General features: G+C 39.3%; 1 protein-coding gene across 8 annotated transcripts in view; it reads left to right on the forward strand.

The window, feature by feature from the left end:
- Window positions 1-3408: 3408 nt before the first annotated feature.
- Window positions 3409-21573, forward strand: part of mapk10 (mitogen-activated protein kinase 10) — a 31233-nt gene continuing 13068 nt past the window's right edge. For 6 of the 8 annotated variants that reach the window (XM_063889745.1, XM_063889744.1, XM_063889743.1 and 3 more), the window contains exons 1-8: window positions 3409-3692; window positions 12658-12729; window positions 13978-14147; window positions 17662-17791; window positions 18255-18313; window positions 18790-18928; window positions 19273-19438; window positions 20015-20086. In XM_063889745.1, coding sequence (XP_063745815.1) covers window positions 3690-3692; window positions 12658-12729; window positions 13978-14147; window positions 17662-17791; window positions 18255-18313; window positions 18790-18928; window positions 19273-19438; window positions 20015-20086 — 811 coding nt within the window. In that variant the 5' untranslated portion in view covers window positions 3409-3689. Of the gene's footprint in view, window positions 3693-12657; window positions 12756-13977; window positions 14148-17661; window positions 17792-18254; window positions 18314-18789; window positions 18929-19272; window positions 19439-20014; window positions 20087-21573 lie in introns of all 8 variants that reach the window. The other 2 variants (XM_063889741.1, XM_063889742.1) reach the window with 2 other exon arrangements.

Consider the following 21573-nt stretch of genomic DNA (forward strand, 5'->3'; position numbering starts at 1 on the left):
TAATGTTTGTACCTCTGGTGGTTGTGTGTGTAAAGGTTTTCTCAGGCTTGTGTCCAACCAAAAATATAATATGGATGCATCATATTTAAGCAGGCTACTGTAAGTGATGCTACATTTACACTCAGAGGCATGCAGGTAAGCTAACTCTACTGGCTACTGTCTTACCTGTTTTTCAAGTGGCTTATCTCACTGGAGAAGGAGTCTGCAATGGATTACAATAAGGCTGCCACCTCTGCCTCTGATTGGCTGCTCTGTGGAGCTGCCCACATTTATGCGTTCAGTCTGGGAGTTATATTGTCTATATCTAATGTGTGTATGGCAAAACAAACTAGCCTATGAGCATTGAACATTGTTGCACATTGAAAATTCTTGTTGTGTTTTGATACAAACATTGGAACACCTTTAAATCAATAATAATCAAGATAATGCATCACAATACCCCTCACTAATGCGTTAGCATTAATGACACACAGTCACCTGGTGAGTGTCAATCATCTGCAGTACGGGGGCCCCCCAGGGGATGGTGCTGGCACAGTTCCTCTTCACCTTCTACACTGCAGACTTCACACACAACACGCCGACCTGTCAACTGCAGAAGTTCTCTGACGACTCCGCCATCGTTGGCCTCATCTCCAACGAGGTCGACAGGGAGTACAGGGAGCTGACGCAGGATTTCATCCTCTGGTGACAGAGGAACCACCTCCAGCTCAATGCAGGGAAGACCAAGGAGCTGGTGGTGGATTTCAGATGGCGCCAACACTCCCCCACCACACCAGTGAACATCCAGGGAGTGGACATAGAGATTGTGAAATCCGACAAATACCTGGGTGTTCATCTGAACAACTCTGCTGCTCTCTACAAGAAGGGACAGAGCGGACTCTTTCTGCTGAGGAGACTGAGGTCTTTTGGGGTGCAGGGGGCACTCCTTCAGACTTTCTTTGACTATGTGGTGGCATCAGCCGTCTTTTATGGTGTGGCCTGCTGGGGCAACAGCATCTCTGCTGCTGACAGGAAGAGACTGAACAGACTGATAAGGAAGGCCAGCTCTGTGCTGGGGAGTCCTCTGGACACTGTGGAGGTCTGTGGAGACAGGAGAATGCTAGTCAAACTGTCCTCCCTGCTGGACAATGTGTCCCACCCCCTCTAGGACACCCTGTTCTCACTGTGCAGCTCCTTCAGCAACAGGCTGCTGCGCCCGCAGTGTCTCACAGAGAGATACCGTGGGTCCTTCTTTCCTGCAGTGGTCAGACTCTATAACCATCATGGCCCCCAGTAGACCCCCACACATATAACAACACCGACTATAACGCCCTCTTGTTGTGTTAATAACCGTGCAATATATACCATGGCTGCTATACTCAGAATGGTTTCTGAGGTCTATTTTTGTGTATTTTGTAAATGGGGAGCTTCTTGTAGTATATATTTTTGTATCTTGGGTGTGATATCATTAAGCTGTCTTTGACTCTTTCTGCTGTACAAATGAAAATGTACCCTCTGTGGGACGAATAAAGGTATTCTGATTCTGATTCTGAAAGAAATGTTGGAAAAAAATGAATTGAAGCAAATGTGATACACCATCAATGCTAGCCCTCCAACACAAACTGAGAACCGCAGCCTGAGGAGGATCAGTAAACTTGGCTCAGAAAAAAGATTTCAATTACCTCTCAATGCTGTAGAAGTCAACAATGTTAAACGCTTCATTAATCTTTTTATTAAACTGAGGTCAGGACATACCTCATTGTTGGCAGCCAGGCAACCTTGTAGCCTGACTTTAGGAAATTATAACCTGACCTTCTTTAGAGCGCTTTACTGGCCTTGCCATGTTTTAATTCATGTTTGGTTATTCCATCCACCTGATTGACTGGTTAAATATTTAAAAGCTAATATGCTGGTACTTCTTAAGAACTGTAATTCATGATTGGGAGTTTGCAACAGTTCTGCAAAACTGCCTACAGTTGTCACTTTTATAACATTTTTCCTTACTTAACATGTGATCTGTTGAACCAAATTTAGTCTAAATCCAGTCTGCTCCACAACACACAGCAACAATAAACAGGCCTAACACTCAAATATTTTTGTCCTAAATAAACATTTGTTAGGCTCCTCTTATTCAAGTTGCCAAACATCATTTAATAAAGATCTGAAATTGAGACTGCGGCTTTAAAAATCATTTAATAAAATGTTATACCGCATTCAGTATAGTCTACCAGGTAGACAGCAAGGTCTTGTTGACCAATCCAGATGTGACCCGAGGCTTAAAGAGCCATGGGCATGTGCATGCTGCAGTTAATCCGGATACATTTACAGATAGGATGAATGATTTGATTACTTTTCTCTTGTATAGCATTTGTTTCCAGAAATATAAAAGAGATGAAGAGTCATAGAAATATGTCAGGTACATCTAGAAAATACAGTATATCAATAAATAAATACAATAAAACAATGCTGAAGAGAAACGCTAACAAAACTGTTATGCAAATAACACTTTTTTATTTTTATAAATTGCATCTGATCTCTTTTATTGCTATCTATGGTACAAACTAAGATCAACAAGATAAGAGGTGAAATACACGTGCAAATATATATATATGTGCAGAAGAGATTTGATTCTTTTTATGCTTGTTGCTGTATGCATCAGGTTTATTTAATGTATTCTTAAAAATGTGCCTTCCTTTTTTTTCAACATTGTCTTTCCCCTTTTTTTTTTACTCTTGTTTTTACGTATTTAAAATATGTTTAGCTGACAATCATTGACACTGTTGCAGTGCTGCCTCCTTCCAGGGGCCTGGTACAATCAACCACCCCTTTTGCATTTTTACTGTACCTGAGGGCCACCATATTTCCCTAAAGTTACCGCTGTGTTGTTTGGAGAGGGTAGCGGTAGGGTGTTAAGTTAGTTGTAATCTGAGAACATAACAATAGATGCCACAACAATCTTGCACAACGTGTACAAAAAGTATGCAAATTGCAACCCTTGAATTGACATAGTTTTCAATAGGATTTACGAAAGTTATCACTTTTGGGTTTGGTGTAGGCTAATGTTCAGTTTCTGACCTCCTTATGAAAAGATTTCTAGGAGCGCCCCTGCACTGTTGGCTAAATTAGTTGACCAATGAAAGATGTGAGATGTTGGCATCAACAACAACAACCCGCCCCATATTCTCATTCAGCCTCATCTTTACATGATGGGATCACAGTGATGCTCTTGCACGCCCCTCCCGTACAGAGAAATGCATGTGATCTCTCTCTCTCTCTCTCTCTCTCTCTCTCTCTCTCTCTCTCTCTCTCTCTCTCTCTCTCTCTCTCTCTCTCCGCTCGGGCTTTGACGTCAGACCTGATCGGTTGCTGTGGCAACATATTTCCCTATACCCCCTTCCTCTTCCCTCCCTCTCTCTCTGCTCTCGTAGGTCCACAATGTAACAGCCAGCATCTTGCAGCACAATAGTTACAAGGTGGAGAGCAGAGGAGGGAGAGTGATTCAGCAATAGCAAACATCGGTTGTCGTCCACATTTGCTTCTTTTTCTTTCCTCATTGTCTTGTTATTTTTTTTGATAGCCTATTTATTTTTTGTGGCCATCTTTATGAACGGTTAAAAGTAAGCCTCCAGCTATGGTCACCGCACTGTTTCTCGTCGGGATGTTTTGAAAAGGACTGTCATAGGACTGGGATCGTCATCAGCTGGCACGGAATGGTAAGGCTGGGTGTTTGTATAATGTGGATGCGATGCTTGCACCCAAAGCTGCCTGGAGGGTGGAGTGATGAATATTGATCGGGAGGGAAGGTTAATGAAGTCCACTAGCGATGCCTCGGTGTGAAAAGGGACACCTTCCAAAAGAAATTAAGAAAACATCATACCCATCTTGATGCGTTCACCTCCGCGGGTGTTGTTTTATAACAACTACAGCTCTGTACCGGGATTTCATTATGACGTTAGTCTTGACCTGACAAAATGTTACCATCACCTACTCCATCCTTACAGGCAAACGCTTTAACATTACACAGCTTAATAATGTTGTCCCTAAATTAAGATCACATGGTATGATAATGTGCCTTTTTTTGTTTTCTAATATTCTGACTTTAAATCTTATTTAAAACTATATAAATCCACTTACTGACTATAAGTGCGAATGAACACTGTTGTGAAGCACGTTATGCATTTTTGATTAGAAGTGCAGGGGTGGTGCAAATGGATGATGCTCTTCAAAACACAAGGCTTACATAGGCTCCATACTGTAGGCCTACATGCAGAGTTTATCCCTCCTCCCCCTCAGAAGTCAGCTGCGCACCTTGTGCATTATGCAGACCATCATACTTCAGCAGGGATGTGGGACCAGCCTCTGATCCACCATAAGTGCAAGAATAGCTGATAGAAATGTTCTCAGCAGTCACATTTAAAGGTGATTTGTTTATTTATATCTGTATTTTTCCTCAATAGTGGTTCTGATACAGGTGCTGTGATTGTTTATGGTGCATATTAAGGGGAGGTTAATGTCATTCCTGGAGGCTTGCGTTGTTATTCACCCACTTTGTGCAGGAAACCTTGGAATAAAAGAGATGCAGCCACAGGGGAAGGCAATTTCTCTAAAAAAAAACAAAAAAAAAAAACGAGGGCACTCTTCTGCATATTATTGGAAAATTATTTAGATAGACTGTAAAATGGGCTGAATTAACAGGTGCAAGTATACAGTCACAAACTAGTTACAGTATTTGGCTGCATTTTCAAATTCTTCCACATACTTTTTTGGTGCATGCCTACAGTCATGGGCTAATTACTGGTGGTGTGTCGAGTCAGTGTGAGTCAGTGAAGGTTTAAAGGAGTCATAACAAACTTTTCAAGTGGGGGAAAAGAGAAAGGTTCAGCTGTGACCTTGGGTGCTGAATTATTCATGAACAGGCTTCAATGCTTGTGAAAGTGCTGCAAGGAGCACGCTTAACAATTAAACAAAGCTTTTATGAGTGTTTCTGCAGCAGCTGAAGGGAGTGATTCAGTACATAAAGAGGTTGACCTTACGTCTCCTTATCCTCCTCTTCATCATCAGCTTGAGAAACATTGTTTGTATTGAATAGATTTGAATATTTCTGATTCAGTTCATTAAACAATCAGTTTTATTTGATGGAGTTGCCACTGCAGGTCTACACAAAGTTATATTCACTGATATTGATTTTTAGGTAGGCAGCTTGTTTACCCAATAGACAATCATCAATGGAAATAGCCTACAGCAGACTAATGTTATCTTGCAGTGGATGATGCTGGCCTTTTAATTCTATTCTGCTTTGAGATCATGTAAGGCAATATATTAGGATGAGATAATGGGGGTTGCTTGCACGATTAATCAGCGAAGGAAGGAACTATTGCAACAACTGATAATTATATTAATTATTAATTAATCAGCTGATTAATTTCCTGAAGTGTCGGCTGAACTTGTCAAATACCAACAATGTCCAACAGTTCCTTTTCAAATGTATTGTTTTATTCAACCAACAGTCCAAAACCCAAATATATATTCAGTTTATAATGGTGTTAAACAGTTAAGCAACAAATCCTCAAAATCAATAAGCTGAAAAATACTTGTTTAAAATTGGATAGAAGTAACTGCCACGAGTGAACTGATTAAACATTATTGAAATAGATAGTCTAGGATTTTAATGAATTCTAGTGTTGTGGCACAAAACAGGCCAGCACCTGCATTTAAATTTAGGAATGCCAATAAGAAATATTCATAACAGCGGAGTGAAAAAAAGGACAATAAACACTGTCCAGTTCAGGATAGCTGGTGTGACGTTTAATAGAGGCTGAATGTGAGAAGTTCATGACTTTTCCAAAACGATTGCTGACCATCAATTACTGAAATGTCAACATCAGTCTTTTCAGGGCCATTCTGCCGGGGTTCTCATGATTGTATGGAAGGTCAAAGTCGTCATTAAAGAGGATGAATTACTGAGGAACACTGGCACAGTCCATCATCCCCCAATGACCCTGACTTATTGGTCCTTGCTGTGTGTTAACGTGGTCCTAATAATCCATGCCCACAGGTTTTAATAGCAATATTGTCATTGTACTTAAACAAACAAGCAGAGTAAAAAGAAGTTGGAGATAAGTCAGTAAAAATTAAGGTGTTTTCTGACTGTTAATCCATGTTAGGGTGAGGATATGAATACTCGTCCTCTTTTTGAACGAATAATAAGAGCAGGGGTTTCCCTTGATTCCTGATGTAATGTTTGGTTTATATGATTAAACCAACATTATTATGTTAACCAGAAGAAACTGTGTATTATATTATTTGCATGCACTTCAGTTTTATTTCCCTGTCTGGTGTCATAATATGCTTCTTACTGCTTTTATAACAGTTTAAAATTAAATTGCCCATCATTTTTGTGATTGAAATGTGCGATTAATGTTAAGTACGACCATATTGAGATCTGAACTATAAAGTCTGTTTTTGGGAAACTCATACAGTGACAATACAGTGTTATTCTTATAAACAAAATTCAATTAATGCTGCATGAAAGTTAATTCCCTCCAGCTGCAGTATTGCTTAATAATACAGACAAACACAGAAATGTGCCTGCAGAGTGAGATGCACAGTTACATAATTGGATTTGATTAAAATGCAGCTTTTATTTGTTTTTGCAGATAGCTGAGTGCAAGATTTTAAGCTGTGTTGATTCACTTCCAGTCTGCTCGCAGCACATCTGTAAAAAGACTTTAGAGTCGCTTAGGGTTCGGTCATTGTAGCAACTAGGAGGCCATCAAAGGATTTTAGAGGGGTTATTAATTTGAGACTAAATACAATGCTGTAAACCTGATTTATATCGCCAAATGTCTCTCAATGTACTAAAGCTGAAGGCTTAAAAATATTGAAGAAATCCATCCTCATTGTGTATAAGATGCACACCTGTGAGAGATTTGGCCATATGACAAATGTTAGTACATAAAGTACAGGGTGTGGTAAACTCAGCAGTGATCTATTTTAGAAAGCATCATCTACTGTAACCATGGCATTTGGATAGTCATCGTGTCTAATGAAATATTTCTATCCTGTACCGTGATATATATGAATATTCAGGAGGTTGTTTCAAAGATGGGCATGGTGCTTTGATTTAAATGCTTGGTCTTTCCCCTATAACCTATCCCTATGTTTCAGATTCTCTATGAAAAGCTGTAAATCAGACAAATGTGTTCATGCACCTGCCAAAAGCTGTGCATGTTTCTACCATGCGGCTCATCTGGAAATTGCAGTATAAGCAGTTTTTCAGCTAACATGTCTGTTGTTTACTTCAAGTGAATCGGGAGATGTGAGCGAGGCGACAGATGAGAGCACAGACAGAGAGGATAAATGTTGTAAAGGAACAAATCGATAGGATGTCAGTGAGCATTCACATTCTCGCAGCCTGTAGATGAGCTGTGGAATCGGTGCCGTCTTGTTTTCCTGGCTCTATCTGCAGTTTGAAGCGCTTCCCCTTCCCCTCCCCTGAGCCCAAATGAGAGCTTGTACTGCGTTTGGCTCAGGCTGCTCAGTAGAGGCAAGGCTGCATACTGCAGGAGAGGCTGAGGCTGCTGAACCAAGCACTCACAATGGAACTACGAAGGAGGGGGAGGGGAGACGGTTGCAGCGAGGCTGGGAGCCTGGGAGCAGGAATGGTGGGAGCGAGGGAGGGACAAAAGACAGGCAGGAAAAGGGAGAACGCAGGCTCTCATCAGTGTTGAGGATGGAGGGAAGAATGAAGACATAGATGTTAGGAGTTGTTGTGGGGCGCATTGTGACAAAATGTGCTATAGCCTCAACAAAACAGAGGGAAGGAGGCTGTTGAGAGGAGAGGAAGCAAAGATGGATACGACAGGAAACAATAACACTGGTGTGCAGGACAGGGGGGCTCATTGTGCTTTATCAGAAGCCCTATGGTGCCATAACAGTCAATCAACCTATTTGATGCAGGCATAAAACATTGTCTATACCTCAGCTTATATTATGTGGCTGAAACACACAACCATGACATATCTTACTGTACACTTACCGTGGGCTATGCTGAGTCAGGAATAGTCTGTAAAGTGGATACAGCGAGCACAGTGGATGATAATGGCTGCATTTAATTGTTTTTATGTTGCAAAACACCTGCTGCTATAACACTGCTGCCACACATTTTCTGGCCATCTATGTCAAATGTTGAAATTCTTTCTTTTTTTGGATGCTGTAAAGTTTCTACTACCTTTTTTTTTTCAAAGTCACACACCTTTTTATCAAGACACATTTTCAGTCAATATTGGCTTGAAATCTCTCCTGGCTGCCCTTTTTAAAAAAACAATATCGTTTTTCTGTAGATTTATATTGGACAAGAATAATGTTAATCCTATTTTTGTCTGATATAAGTGTTTCTGCAGGTTAATCAAGCATAAAGATTCATTTTGTAAGAAATATACCGGAAACCTTCCTGAAGAGGTTATGGTTGATCATTCAAGGGATGGAGATTAAGTTGTCCTACTTTAGACTTCTTATCCCCCCATCAGGGGCATGTTTTTTGTTTCATTCCTAACAAACTTCTTTTTTTTACTGGAAACATTTTAATCATCACAGTTCTGTCACGGGATTGGCAACTCAATTCTGTGTATACAATAGACCCACAGTGGTATGTCTTACTGGAACTCTTACATGACATCAATTATAGCTGAGACGGCTATACACTATCTCAAAATGTCGGCTGTGAAAAATGGCAGGCCATGGTACGCCTAAATGTAAAGCAGCAATTGATAAGTTAGACTTGCATTTTTCAAGTCAAACTGTCCAGTGTCTATAATAAACATGTTCACCTTTGCCTGACAATTATCTTTAGCTCTTCGCTTTTCTTTTTAAATGTTGCCATATCTTCTTTGTTTAGACCGCTATTACAAGTTGAGTGGGTGAAACCGTTCATGTCAACCTTTGGCATTAAGTCTGCGAGACCATGCCATTGCTTGTCTAACTAAATAAATACATAATACCTGATACTAACATTAATAGAATCAATTAAGTTTATGTAATTGGAGCTTTACCGTATTTTGTACCACAACATAAGTAGCTACTTTAAGCCACTTATGTAAGCTGAACACTAAAACAGCATAAACTGTGAGACATTTGCTAATCTGATGCATTTGCTCATGTTAACAGTTCTTAGGCCCTCAACACTGGTCCTCCAGCCATCCAATCAGAGGCTGCTATGCAGCTTGGTTGCCATGCATGTGCAGTAAACTAGCAGGTGAAAGAGAGAACTGAAGTGTCCTACAGTAGATCGTGCTGGGATTATAAGATACTGCTAAACAATGGGACTCAGTATGCAGAGTGATCATTGGTTTGCCTGAGGCGTTGTTGTGCCCATGAGGCAGGATGTAACATAATGCCAAGGATCCAAATAATAAAAACCAGCTACAACTGCAGAGCACACACACACATGCTCACATACACCCGCACAACTCGGCATCAGCATCGCCATGCAGCACTGGAGATTAATGGCCTGCTGTATCAGTAATAAGCATTAGCCCATTCCAGATAATTAAAACCTCCGCTCTTGTCTTTTCTGTTTCATTCTTGAGCTTCTTTAGTTTTTTCCCAATAAGGGTTGTCTCATCAGTGTTACAGACCCAGCCTTTTGTAATTGTGCACAACATTTGTGTCTGAATGTGTAAGTGAGAGACAAAGACTGTGAGTGTGATGCTTTGGCACAGTTTTATCTAAGACTGGCTTGTTTTTGATCCCAGTCTAGTAAATTCAACCAACACTATAAGACACACACAGAAAAGAGCAAATGCCAGAGTATCATCCTATATTTGACTGTTACAAATTGAAAATGTGATACAATCTTTCAAACAAAGTGTCGAAAAGTTGTTTTCATCCTGCTGAAGCACTGCCGATTTCCATCTCTGAAGATGGAGTAACAAACCCTCTATCACCTGACAGTGTACTGATGAAACAAAGTGTTGTCAGAATGATATATGGGCATTTTAAAGAATGGTGCTGAGTGTAGTTTCAGACGCAACTAAAGCAGCATTTCAACCATGAACACTATCAGCAGAATCTGGTCTCAGGGTTGAACAGACACAGAATCTGCTGTCAGATCACAAAGAAAAAAATAGTGTGAAGTGTGTCATTTTTGTCACATATTCATGATTAAATGTTCTCGATAATTATACAAATAAAGTCATCTTTTTCATGACAGTCAGGGCTTCCTAACTCATTATTGATAAGCTTTCTAAAAATGACAGCTCCAAGATGAATTGATTATATTGTTATCCAGTTAAGTTTTATGGTTCTGCTCCATATTTTGTGGACCATCATCTACAGGGTTTACATCCCTTTTGAAATGATCCACCAGGTTTTAGTTCATATTAAAGACCCAGAAACTTGAATTACATTTTTTTTATTCATACCATTATATGCAAAATATTTGTTGATTTTAACATATAATGTTTGAATATTTTGTAAAATAAGAGAAAACAACAATCTAGACCAGTTATGTCCCCCAATGTAAGCCATGCTAATAGTGCTAACTAAGAAACTACGTACGTCTGCACATCCTGTTATCATCTTGAGAGGTGATCCAGGATGTGTTTGAGTTATTACACCAGCCACTGCTGGAAGACAAACATTTTGGCCATGTGAGAGGTTTAATATGTTATGTACACAGATGGCTGAAGATTAGAGGGGGACAGATGTAGCTAGCTAGGTGGAAGGGCTTATTTCATTGTTGACCCGTTAGATTGATAGCAAATATTGCTGTTGCTTAATGTGGTAGCAGTGGTGTCATGTCAAACATATTGATTTTGAAATCACAACAGTGGTATGGGAGATCAAACAATATGTGGAAGCATCTAAAAAAAGAACCTCTCTTTATAACTGTACTTATCTTTTTAAATTGAACTCTATCCAGTGTTTGTTTTGGGTTGTTATTCCCTTCAGATCTCGTTTCAGTTGTTGGATTATTTTACTCCTCCTTGTTTTCCAGGCACTATAGTGAATCAGTTTTCAACAGCAAAGATGTCTCTTGGGCCTAAAAGGGCAAACCAGAAATCAAACGCCTTTGTGTCCCACATGTCTTTTTTTAACAGTGCTCTGTTCCCTTTGGATTTAGCGGAGACACTTAAGCCTCAACAGTGTCATTATTATAGGACCGGTGGAGCTAAATTTGTGTCCAAAAAGTCCTACATTTACATCCTTTCAGCTGCTATTCTAGATTGTGTGAACGCTGCCAAACCATTTAGGGACATTTGTCACTTTTTTATAAGCCTATGACCCCTCTTGCTGGGCAGGCAAAAACTTTGTTTCTAGCCTATTATTTTCATTGCCAACATTAACATCACATATAAATGAGTTCAGAAGAAATGATCATAAGAACACTGGGAGCTTCATTACCTGGAAAACCTTTGAAGGCACTCATTGTGGCATAGCTGCAGCCCATGTAGCTCTACTTTTGCAATCTTTTGAACTGAACAGCCAGCACAAAAGCTCCAGAAAATGTGCAAATCTACATTTAAACCAAATTGACCTTCACTGTAGAAGCCTCCCAGCTTTGCCAAAGATTCTACCCTACTTTTATGCCAATGCAATGCCTGAGGACACAGGCTTTTTGAAATCTTGCTTCATGTACGATTGTGGTATTAAAGATAACCATGTAAAACTGAATGCATTATTTCCTCAGTGTCTGGATTAACTTTACAAAAATAATTTCAAGGTAATGTCTCAGAAATCCTGTAACCTGGTTTAAGAAGTCATAGTAGTTTAGGGTCAAAGAGAATATCAAAGAAGGTGAGACATGTATATTATTGAGGCTGCTGTTTGTAGTTCTAAGAATAAGAAACATTCACAAATGAATTATGCAACACATTTTATTGATTTAATAACTTTACTTATAATCAAAAGACTCTGAGGACATGTTTGTGCACTTAGGGATGAATCAGTTGTAATGTTTCAACCTTTTTGGCAGGGTAATTAGCTCTTATCCTGAAAATTAAAGATAGGGAAGTCATATCTATCTTCTAACATTTGCAAGGAAGTCCAAAGGTGCTATACAATTTGAACCCCCTTCAAAATATTGACATGTTATTATGATATCAGCCTTGTTGCAAAAAAAGAGGGTACCCAGAAATATAAGGCTTCAACATGCCAGGAAGTCATTAACACACAACTAACTTACTGTCGTTCCCTCCTCGACAACACTATCTGTATTCAGGTCTTTTTTAAAATCACGTCAGACCATCACCTTGAAACACACAAATAGTGGTTATTGTAGCCATGGTGCATTGTAGTCTGATGTAAAATTGATTATTTTGGTCTGGAGTGGGTAGGGGCGACATGTTGTTTTTCTCACTTTTATTGAGAATGATGGGGACAGAGTAGAGAGAGCGATGCAAGAACAAGGGCCCAAACTATTCCATCACTGTGCACAAAATGCTCAACTCATAAAGACCATGATGAATTAAACTGTATTTATTTTATATATATATATATGTGTTTTCAACAATAAAGGATACATTTAGATGTGGATGAATTCACCACCAGTAGAGTTTGTATTTAGGATCAGTTTAAGTCCTTCTGATAAAATTGCAGGCTTCATACTGTACATTTGTGTTACCAATGACCCCATGACACTTTTTCACTCCCTGGCGCTCCTCTGTTTGTGTGTTCCAGGTATTTATGAGCAGACATTTCTTATACAACTGCAGCCAACCAATCCTGGATGTGAAGATAGCCTTTTGTCAGGTGTGTGTTCCTTACAGGTAAACAAGGTACAGTACTCATTCACTTCCATTTCCCCTTCATTGCTCTGTATGTTGTGTTATTGTTGTGTTTCTGTATTTAGAAGTGAGATAACCAAAGAAGATGTTTTTAACAACTTTTATTCAATAATAAAGATATAACGGTGGATAACCCTGAAGCTCAAAATGGTTCCCACTCATTAATTGGGAGCTCTTGTTCAAATAGCTTGCAGAAACGCTTTAAAAATTAATTTCACGCCAAGCTAAGGATAAAACAAGTCAGGTTACCTTAAGGGTTTATCTGCCACTGTCTGAAAGACAAAATAATGAAGAGGCTTCCTAGCTGAACATAAAACCGACTGTCTCCTTTTGATTTCTGACTGTGTAAATGTAAAACTCCTGCGGGTGTAATTTCATTACAATGAGTTTATATCACAAGTCTGCATGTTTGGCTACAGGCTATTTCGCTTTAGCTCAGATGATTAACTTTGCATGTGATGTCTGTTCTACACATGCATGTGTAGCTTCATGTTTAGTAGCCACTACAGTTAGCTATATAGCAAGGGCTGCATGTATTGAAATAATCAGATCAGAGGTTTGGATACCTGGCAATGTTGAATTAAAATGTATTAAATCAAATATATACATTATTCATTGCATTTCTAGGAAGTGTTTCAAACGTGTGCCCCTTAGTAATACACACAGCTTTGTTTTGCTAGTGAGCAGTGTTGTAATTACTCAGTCTATAATTAACTGATATTTCTTTGTTGTGGCCCCGTTTGTTCCACTGCTCTGCCCAAGTAATTACAGCCTGATTATTATTGTGTGCACATTTATGAAATAATAATGCCTTCAGTCTGGTGAATACAGTAACGACATTAGTGCCACTAATGTCTTTACATGTAGAGTTCATATTTCTGCATAGAGACAGCGTAAACTTGCCTGTACTGTGTGTCCTGTCCTGTTTATTGTACCTTTCCTGTTAACCTAATATCCCCAAACACACACCAATATACACACATTTAATGCAACAAAGGGAGTCAATATTATACAAGCAGCTAGATACACATTGACTGATTTCTGGATGGTTAATGATTTAAAAAATAATAATGTATTGACATAAAATGCACAATAAGAACGACCTTTTACTGTTATTGTTTGATCCAGATTTTTTCTTGCCAGGTAGGTAAACTCATATATCTTCTTTAACATAACTAACAACATCTTTTTTTGTTGTGTTTTATTCATGCAGGGATTTGGAAAACAAGTGGATGTGTCATATATCGCCCAACATTACAACATGAGCAAAAGCAAAGTGGACAACCAGTTCTACAGTGTGGAAGTGGGAGACTCCACCTTCACAGTTTTAAAGCGTTACCAGAATTTGAAGCCCATCGGCTCTGGAGCTCAGGGAATCGTCTGGTAAGTGCTCAACAGTGTGTTTCCTTAATGTCCTCTTATACATCATATCACGCTATTTGATGTGGTTTTTAATCGTTATTCAACGTGATTATCTCATTTAGCTGGTTGTTGTTTTTCTAATTGTGTTGTAGTTTATTGCTGTGGGAGATTGTTAAGGGAGGATAATCACTGCTTACTGTTTCCACTGTTGTGTGAGTAAAGGGCTGAAAAAAGTAATTTTACTTTTACATTTTTTTTTATTGGGCAATCAGATAGTCTGTGCTCTTCAGTGCTCTTGAAAACCCTGCTGTGTTTCCATTATGCATGACAAAACATAACATCTGCACAGCATGCAGCCATGGGATCCATGTTGGCAGAATTGTTGTGATCAGCTCAACATGAAGCCTGCCAAACAGATAGAGCTTGCTTTAAAAGAACAAATTAACTTAAATAATTAATGTTTTTTGATGCAGGTGAATGGGAATATCTAAGATCATGATCAGATGAGAGGCACAACAATTGTCTTTTAAACTTCGTCAACATCTTCTATCATTTCTGTGAATGTATGTGCAACTGATTAGGCTTTAGCTAAACCACAGTGATTAAGTATAAATGTGTTTGGGTCCCTAAAACAAATAAGGAGAAAAGGTGGCAATTAATGAGTAAAAAATCTACTGTAAAGAACCTCCTCTTGATCACTTTGGAGATATTGAATTAAAATTGACTGACTTTTTGTCACAGCAAACCTAACTGACAAGCACACCTATCTCTTTCTTTTATACCAATTAAATAGTACCTTATCAAATAGAGTCATATTAGACTACATTTTTTGCAAATGATGGACGATTATTGGTTCTTTATTAAGAGTGTGTCAAAATGGGATCAGTGTTTATCAGTAGCTGCTGTAAAATATTACATAAAAAACGTTAAAATGATAATATTTGTTAGATGAATCAGGATGTTTGGCTGAATGTATTCATACATGTGTAGTGGTTGGTCACTATAGGCTCATACTCTTTCCGGTGCAATGAGCTGATGATAAATGTTGGCTAGAATACGGATGTGTCGGCCATAATAATGGTCTTACAGAACGGGCATTTACGTGAATCCTTAATTCAGATTGCAGAGAGAGCTCATATTCATTGTAATTCATCTCACGCCTGCCCTGTCAGAATGAAGCGAACCACTGCCAAGTCTCCACTTAAAGGAATGCATCTTACAGCCTTTGTCACGTGACCAAACAAATCCATATTTATTATAAGTTATATTTATGTTAATGCAGTGTCACTGTGGTGATATAGTACGTCCCTCAGAGACGCTCCCTGGGATGAGCTAAATTGACATGTTTTATATCTTCCTTTCTTATATGGTGTTTGAAGAATTGCTGCTCTCAACAGTCTAAACCCCCTTGCCCTCCACTCGCTCTCTTTTATTGTCCTTCCTTTGCTTCCCATGCCCTCAGCCCTTCTCTCCTTCCGCTCCAAAGCAATTTTGTGCATTTGCAAAGGAGCTTGGGCAGGCTGTTACTGCTAATGCTGGGATTGTGCCCATTTGAAGGATATTGTAGAGATGGATGGCAGGGAGACAGTGCAAATCTAATTTAACCTGCTCCGATTGGCCCTGCCTACAGCTGTCATCTGGTGTCATCTGTTGACAGCATTACCACGACCAAAACCGCATAAAACCCCAAATAATGATGTAATATTCTACTGGATATAGAGATCAAATGTGACACAGTGTGAAATGATCTCATCCATGTCAACAGTGTAGCACAACGCCATGACATGTGTATTAATGTTAGAAGCATGATTTTATTATGACAGGATGATGAACACAATTAGAGTGAATTGCCAACTGTGCATTATTGTCAGCATAATCCAAGGCTGGAAGTCATAATCTCATATACATGAACATCTGTCTGATTTTACACAGTTGTTCTACCTACATACAACAGCTTGTATTTAAATTAGAACATAAAAAAAACAGAGAGTGAGAAAAGTAATTCTGCTTATCTTATGCAATCAGGAGGTTGTTGCCCCTTAAAGCCTGAGAACATCGTAATGACGTTACACTTTTACCAATCTGTGCACATCTCTGCCCTTATGACTTGTGTGCTCGGTCAGGCGGAGCTTTCCGAAGCATCTTAAGAGGGATGAAGGCTCTAAAGTAGTTTAGCTTGTCATGACATCATCTTTCTCTCAGCAAGAAAAGTGATGACAGGCCCCAATCCCTGGATCAATGCTTTTATGAAGGATTCACTGTTTCCATGGTCACACAACATCCTTGGCCTGCAGTCTCCAGAGACACGATGAACCACAGTTGTATCCCACCCATCCATCCACAAACCCACACACACAGCGTTGCGTTGATGCAGTGAGTCTGCATACAGCGCTGAGAGTCAGAAAAGGGGCAGTTTAGGATTCAGCTGAGAATGTGATGTGCATCTTTATGGTGGCCTTTTCTCGTTGTGGTACTGCTTTCATTGAAAGCAAACATAAATATACACTGAGAGACAAAATCCCAAATGTTCCCAGGGGCTGGGATTGTGTCGAGTCTGCAAAGAGTTCCCTTTGCAGTAATGACCTCCAAAACGGGTTGAGCCACTATGGGGAGAAAGAAGCTGTCTAACGTGTCCCCCTCTGTTTTCACTGCAGTGTCAGTCAGTGTTTCCTGTAGCATTTGAACGGTTGTACGTGGAATTAAAGGAATAGTTTTACATTTTTGGAAATCCTCTTAAGGCTTTAATGCTAAGAATTAGATGAGAAGATCAATACCATTTTAAAATCTGTATTGTAAGCCTCTGGCGGCAGCCGGTTATCTTAGTCTTAAAATAAAGACTGGAAACAGGGCTGTATAAAAATATAAAAAATATACATACCAGCAACTCTAGGAAATGTAATCTGCAACTGTGAAAATGACAGTTAGTGGTACTGTGATAACAGAAATACTCCTGTCTTATCTGTTTATTCAATTTAAAGTTTGTGGCGTTTGACTTAGCTGGGAGAAGCTAGCCCAGACTCTGTCCAAAGGTTATTATTTCTTGGCTGACTACCTGGGGTTTTGTACTGCTGCTTGCATTCACACAATGTTGGCAGAATGGAAAGAACATTACTTGGGGGCATTTCTGCACATTTTCAAGATGGCTGCTCCCACCACTAGCCTTGTATTTACATTGTTTGAATAACAGAAATAAGCTTATTTAGCTACAATGGCAAACTTTTAAAAAAAACTAAACAAAGCTTAAATGCTATTTTGCTCTTAACAGCCAATCAGCCACATTGATCCTGATTTTAATGTTTATCCGTTACTGACAAGACCATACCTCTGCAGAAAAAAATGTGTTCAAGATAACATTTTAAAGCAAATCATTTGTGCTTTATTTTTCAATCTTTTTTTTGTTGGATATGTCAAAAATAATTATTTTGTTTGTGTGTCCACTGACATTCAGAGTGGATTGCCACAGCATTGTGATTCATCCATCCATAAACACAAAAGGAAAATTGTTCCATTGTCCTCTATTTTATCTCTTCTGCAGTGCGGGCTACGATGCTGTCCTGGACAGAAATGTAGCCATCAAGAAGCTGAGCAGACCCTTCCAGAACCAGACCCATGCAAAGAGGGCATACCGGGAGTTGGTGTTAATGAAATGTGTCAATCACAAAAATGTAAGTGCTTCCGCTGAGGGGTAACGCGGAAAGGGAGGAATGCGGGAAGGATGACAATGTCTCCATTGTCAGGATGAGTTTTAGACTTTACCCCACTCAGTGTCTATTTTTGGTTCTTGATAAATCCCTTCGCCACACAACTGAGACAAGAGACTGCAACATTACGACTTTGTTAAATTTGATGCATCCAGAAATGTACCAAACTGGCAGGAGAGTGAAACAGAGAGCCCTCCAAGGCATGAATGCAATCTCCAGTGCCACAGTTTGAGCTCTTTTGTTTTTGTCTTATTCCTCTCCTTCACATATATCCCCACTCTTTTGTTCCAACTCACTTCTTCGGTCAGTCTCATACTCAGCATTGTCCTTCACCAGGGTCTTTAATACTTGTCTGTCTCCGACCAGATTTTGTACATTTACTGTAACTGCTTTATGTTGATCATCTCTATGCTCTCCTCTCTTTCAGATTATCAGTTTATTAAATGTCTTCACACCACAGAAATCATTAGAGGATTTCCAGGATGTGTGAGTATACTAAATCCTTATTAGTATTTTAATTTCAATTAAAATATTGATTTAGTTAATGTATCAGGAAAAGAAAATGTGCTTATTTTCCTGTCATCCTGTAACTCAACTTAAAGAGGGTAGAAAGGGGCTGATTTGCTAATTGCCCCTTCACACCTGCACTTGTGAGAAAATAACCTCTGGAGTGCAGTGAGTGAAAGTACTGTAGGCGTAACCAGAGGCTGCTAGAGGTGTCCTGTTCACATACTGAATCATAAATGAGATTGTGTTAGAGCTTAGAACAATGTGTAGGTAAACATTAGAGGGTTTGTCTTTGTGGCATTTTTTTCTGCTTGAAAGGATAAAGGAATGCTCAGTTCGTGACTTTCAATTAGAACTATAATTCAAATGATTTAAGTTAAAGGAAACTTAACTCATCAGTCACTCACCTAGTCGCTCTTTCAACCCCTCATAAACCCATAAAATCTGTTTCTCAGGTACCTAGTGATGGAACTGATGGATGCCAACTTGTGCCAGGTGATTCAGATGGAGCTTGACCACGAGAGAATGTCCTACCTGCTCTACCAGATGCTGTGTGGTATCAAACACCTGCACTCAGCCGGCATCATTCACAGGGTAGGAGATTAAGACACTTCAATTCAATTAGTCTCTGACAACTCTGTAATATGGTTTGGGTTGTGTATTTTAACAAGTGTTGGGATCCCCCATGCTTCTGTCTACTCCAAAAATATACATTCACTTTCTTCAAATGTAATTATGCTCACATTTATTGGCTTTGTCAATAAGTTAAGACATTAAAAATAAACATAGCTGTCAATCATCCTTTTTATTTGAACCCACAAGCAAAATTCCTTCCACAATAAACAAGGAAAACAAACAGAAATCATTTAAATCTGACAAAAGAAAAGTAGATTACATTTATACATACTGTTCTCACCACAGTCTTCTTCCATCTTCAGGATCTCAAACCAAGCAATATAGTGGTGAAGTCAGACTGCACCCTGAAGATCCTGGACTTTGGATTGGCCAGGACCGCAGGCACCAGCTTCATGATGACCCCTTATGTGGTGACTAGATACTACAGAGCCCCAGAGGTGATCCTGGGCATGGGATACAAAGAGAACGGTGAGCATTCTTTGTGAATGACTGGATCAAATTCAGACATATTGAAAGGATAGCACTAGCTAAGACACCGCACCACCGGAAGAGTTTATTGAAGCTTTTCTGAACATGGAAAAAACATGTTTGCTTGTTATTCAGGATCCAAAATATCTGTCTTTTTTCAACTTGACAAACAAATCCTAAGGAGTCGCACTTTGCAGTTTAACTTAGATGATTTGAAGTGTTGGCAGCATTAGAGTCACTGATTGAAAGCCTCTAGAACAGCAGACAGCATGTGGTTGAATGTCAGCCTAAGCTATGACTCATCAGCAGTTTTCCTCCAACGGAGTCTGTAAGCTCCAAGGCTCTGATTTTCCTGCTGCTAGTTAGTCCTTCTCCTTTTCTGCTCTCTGTGTATGACTCTTCTCATTTAAGTTTGTCTCTATGTAACCAGCTTCTCACTAATTATGTCTCCTTCACTTACTGGCGGCTAATTACTGTTGCTTCTCCCAGTAAGCTTAATGTGTCCAACACTAACCTTTGCCTTCCTCTCTTTTCTTTTGCTCCTGCTTCGTCTTACTGTCAATTCTATTCGTTCAGTGGATATATGGTCGGTGGGGTGCATTATGGGAGAAATGGTGCGCCACAAAATCCTCTTCCCTGGGCGGGACTGTATCCTTGTTATCTGATGGTAACACCATTTATATTTATAGGTTACTGCCTGCTGTATATAATAGAGAATTAGTGAGACAAATCAATCTGTATTGGTTTTAATATGAGCATTCTTGGGTTTCAAGTGTATGACTCAATATCTGCCAATTTAAACAATCTTAAAGTCCATTTTTTTTAGAAAGCTTAAAATAAAGGGGATAACAGCTTTAGTCCATTATTCCTATAATAAATCTATTTATTTCATACCGTGTGACATGCTTCACCTAGTATTGTTGTCATTCTTTCCTTTAGTTCCATTATTTTACATTTCTGAGTTACTTTACCTTTTTATTATTCTGGCCTGGTGTTCTTTGCATGTTAATGAGGTGAACTACATCATGTTGCTGCCTTTATAACAAATCTCCATATCAATTTCCACTGGACCTCTTTCACACTTTTAATTTAACCTGCAATAAGACCATAACACAAGCATCATAAATAATTGTTCTCAGGTCACAATGGCTGAATCTTAAGGGTTATTTAATCTCTCATTTTGAAAATATGGAGCGCTTTCTCTAAATATTTAAGTGTTGGTCTATTTCGAGTGTTTCTGTGAGGGCTACCCGGTGTGTCCTCCTGCAGTGAGGGGCTGTAATTGCATCCTCCAGAAGACTTCTTTCATTAGGATGGATATGGATCAAAAATCCCCCTGCTGAGTTTGTGCACATTTGTGAACATGTGAAGTACATTTTGCCATCTGAGTGTGCCCACAAATGTGAGTCAGTCACTGTTATAAAGAATTCAGTGAATTAATAATGAAGGATTATGTATTCATTTTGAGCATCTGTTCGTAGCAGCTTAATCGAACCCATTGGCTGTGTGGGGGAAAGTTGAAAGGTTTACCCTGATGGTAAAGTATTGCAAGGTAGAAATAATTTATAAAGGACTTTAGTGTTCCCATGGGATTCTTTGACAATAACGAACATGTACAATATCACCACCCTCATTGGTTTAAAGAGGATTGCACTTTAAATTGCTTAGCGACAGATAAGCTGTGTGTGTCTGCAAGTGCTTGTGCCTAATAGTGCTGTCTCTCCATCCCTGAGTGTGCAGTCCCTGAAAGATTAATGCTCTGGAGAACTAGAAAACCCCTGCAATGAGCTCTGCACTATCTCCCTCCTTCTGTCTCTGGAATTCTTATCACCTAACACTTCATCCTTTCTTACTGTACATCAATGCTTTTTGTTAATATGCTGCTTATAGATTAGTTTCTGGACTATCCTGTCGTTGCTCATCTTAGTTCACTTCGTAGACTATTTGACTTAAAGTATTGACCTGGCTGAGGTTATCTGCACCTTCCTGTCAAATGATGATAAAGAAAAGCCGCCTGTCGCAGGTCACAGCACAGTGAACCGCAGGGTGTCCAAATGCCATTTAGTACCAGGGTGTGTTAAATAAGTAGATAAGGATTGATCGCAAAGGAAATGTTCTGTTTTTTGTTTGGCTAA

The sequence above is a fragment of the Eleginops maclovinus genome, chromosome 8 (genome assembly GCF_036324505.1).
Source record: "Eleginops maclovinus isolate JMC-PN-2008 ecotype Puerto Natales chromosome 8, JC_Emac_rtc_rv5, whole genome shotgun sequence".
NCBI classification, from domain to species: Eukaryota; Metazoa; Chordata; class Actinopteri; order Perciformes; family Eleginopidae; genus Eleginops; species Eleginops maclovinus.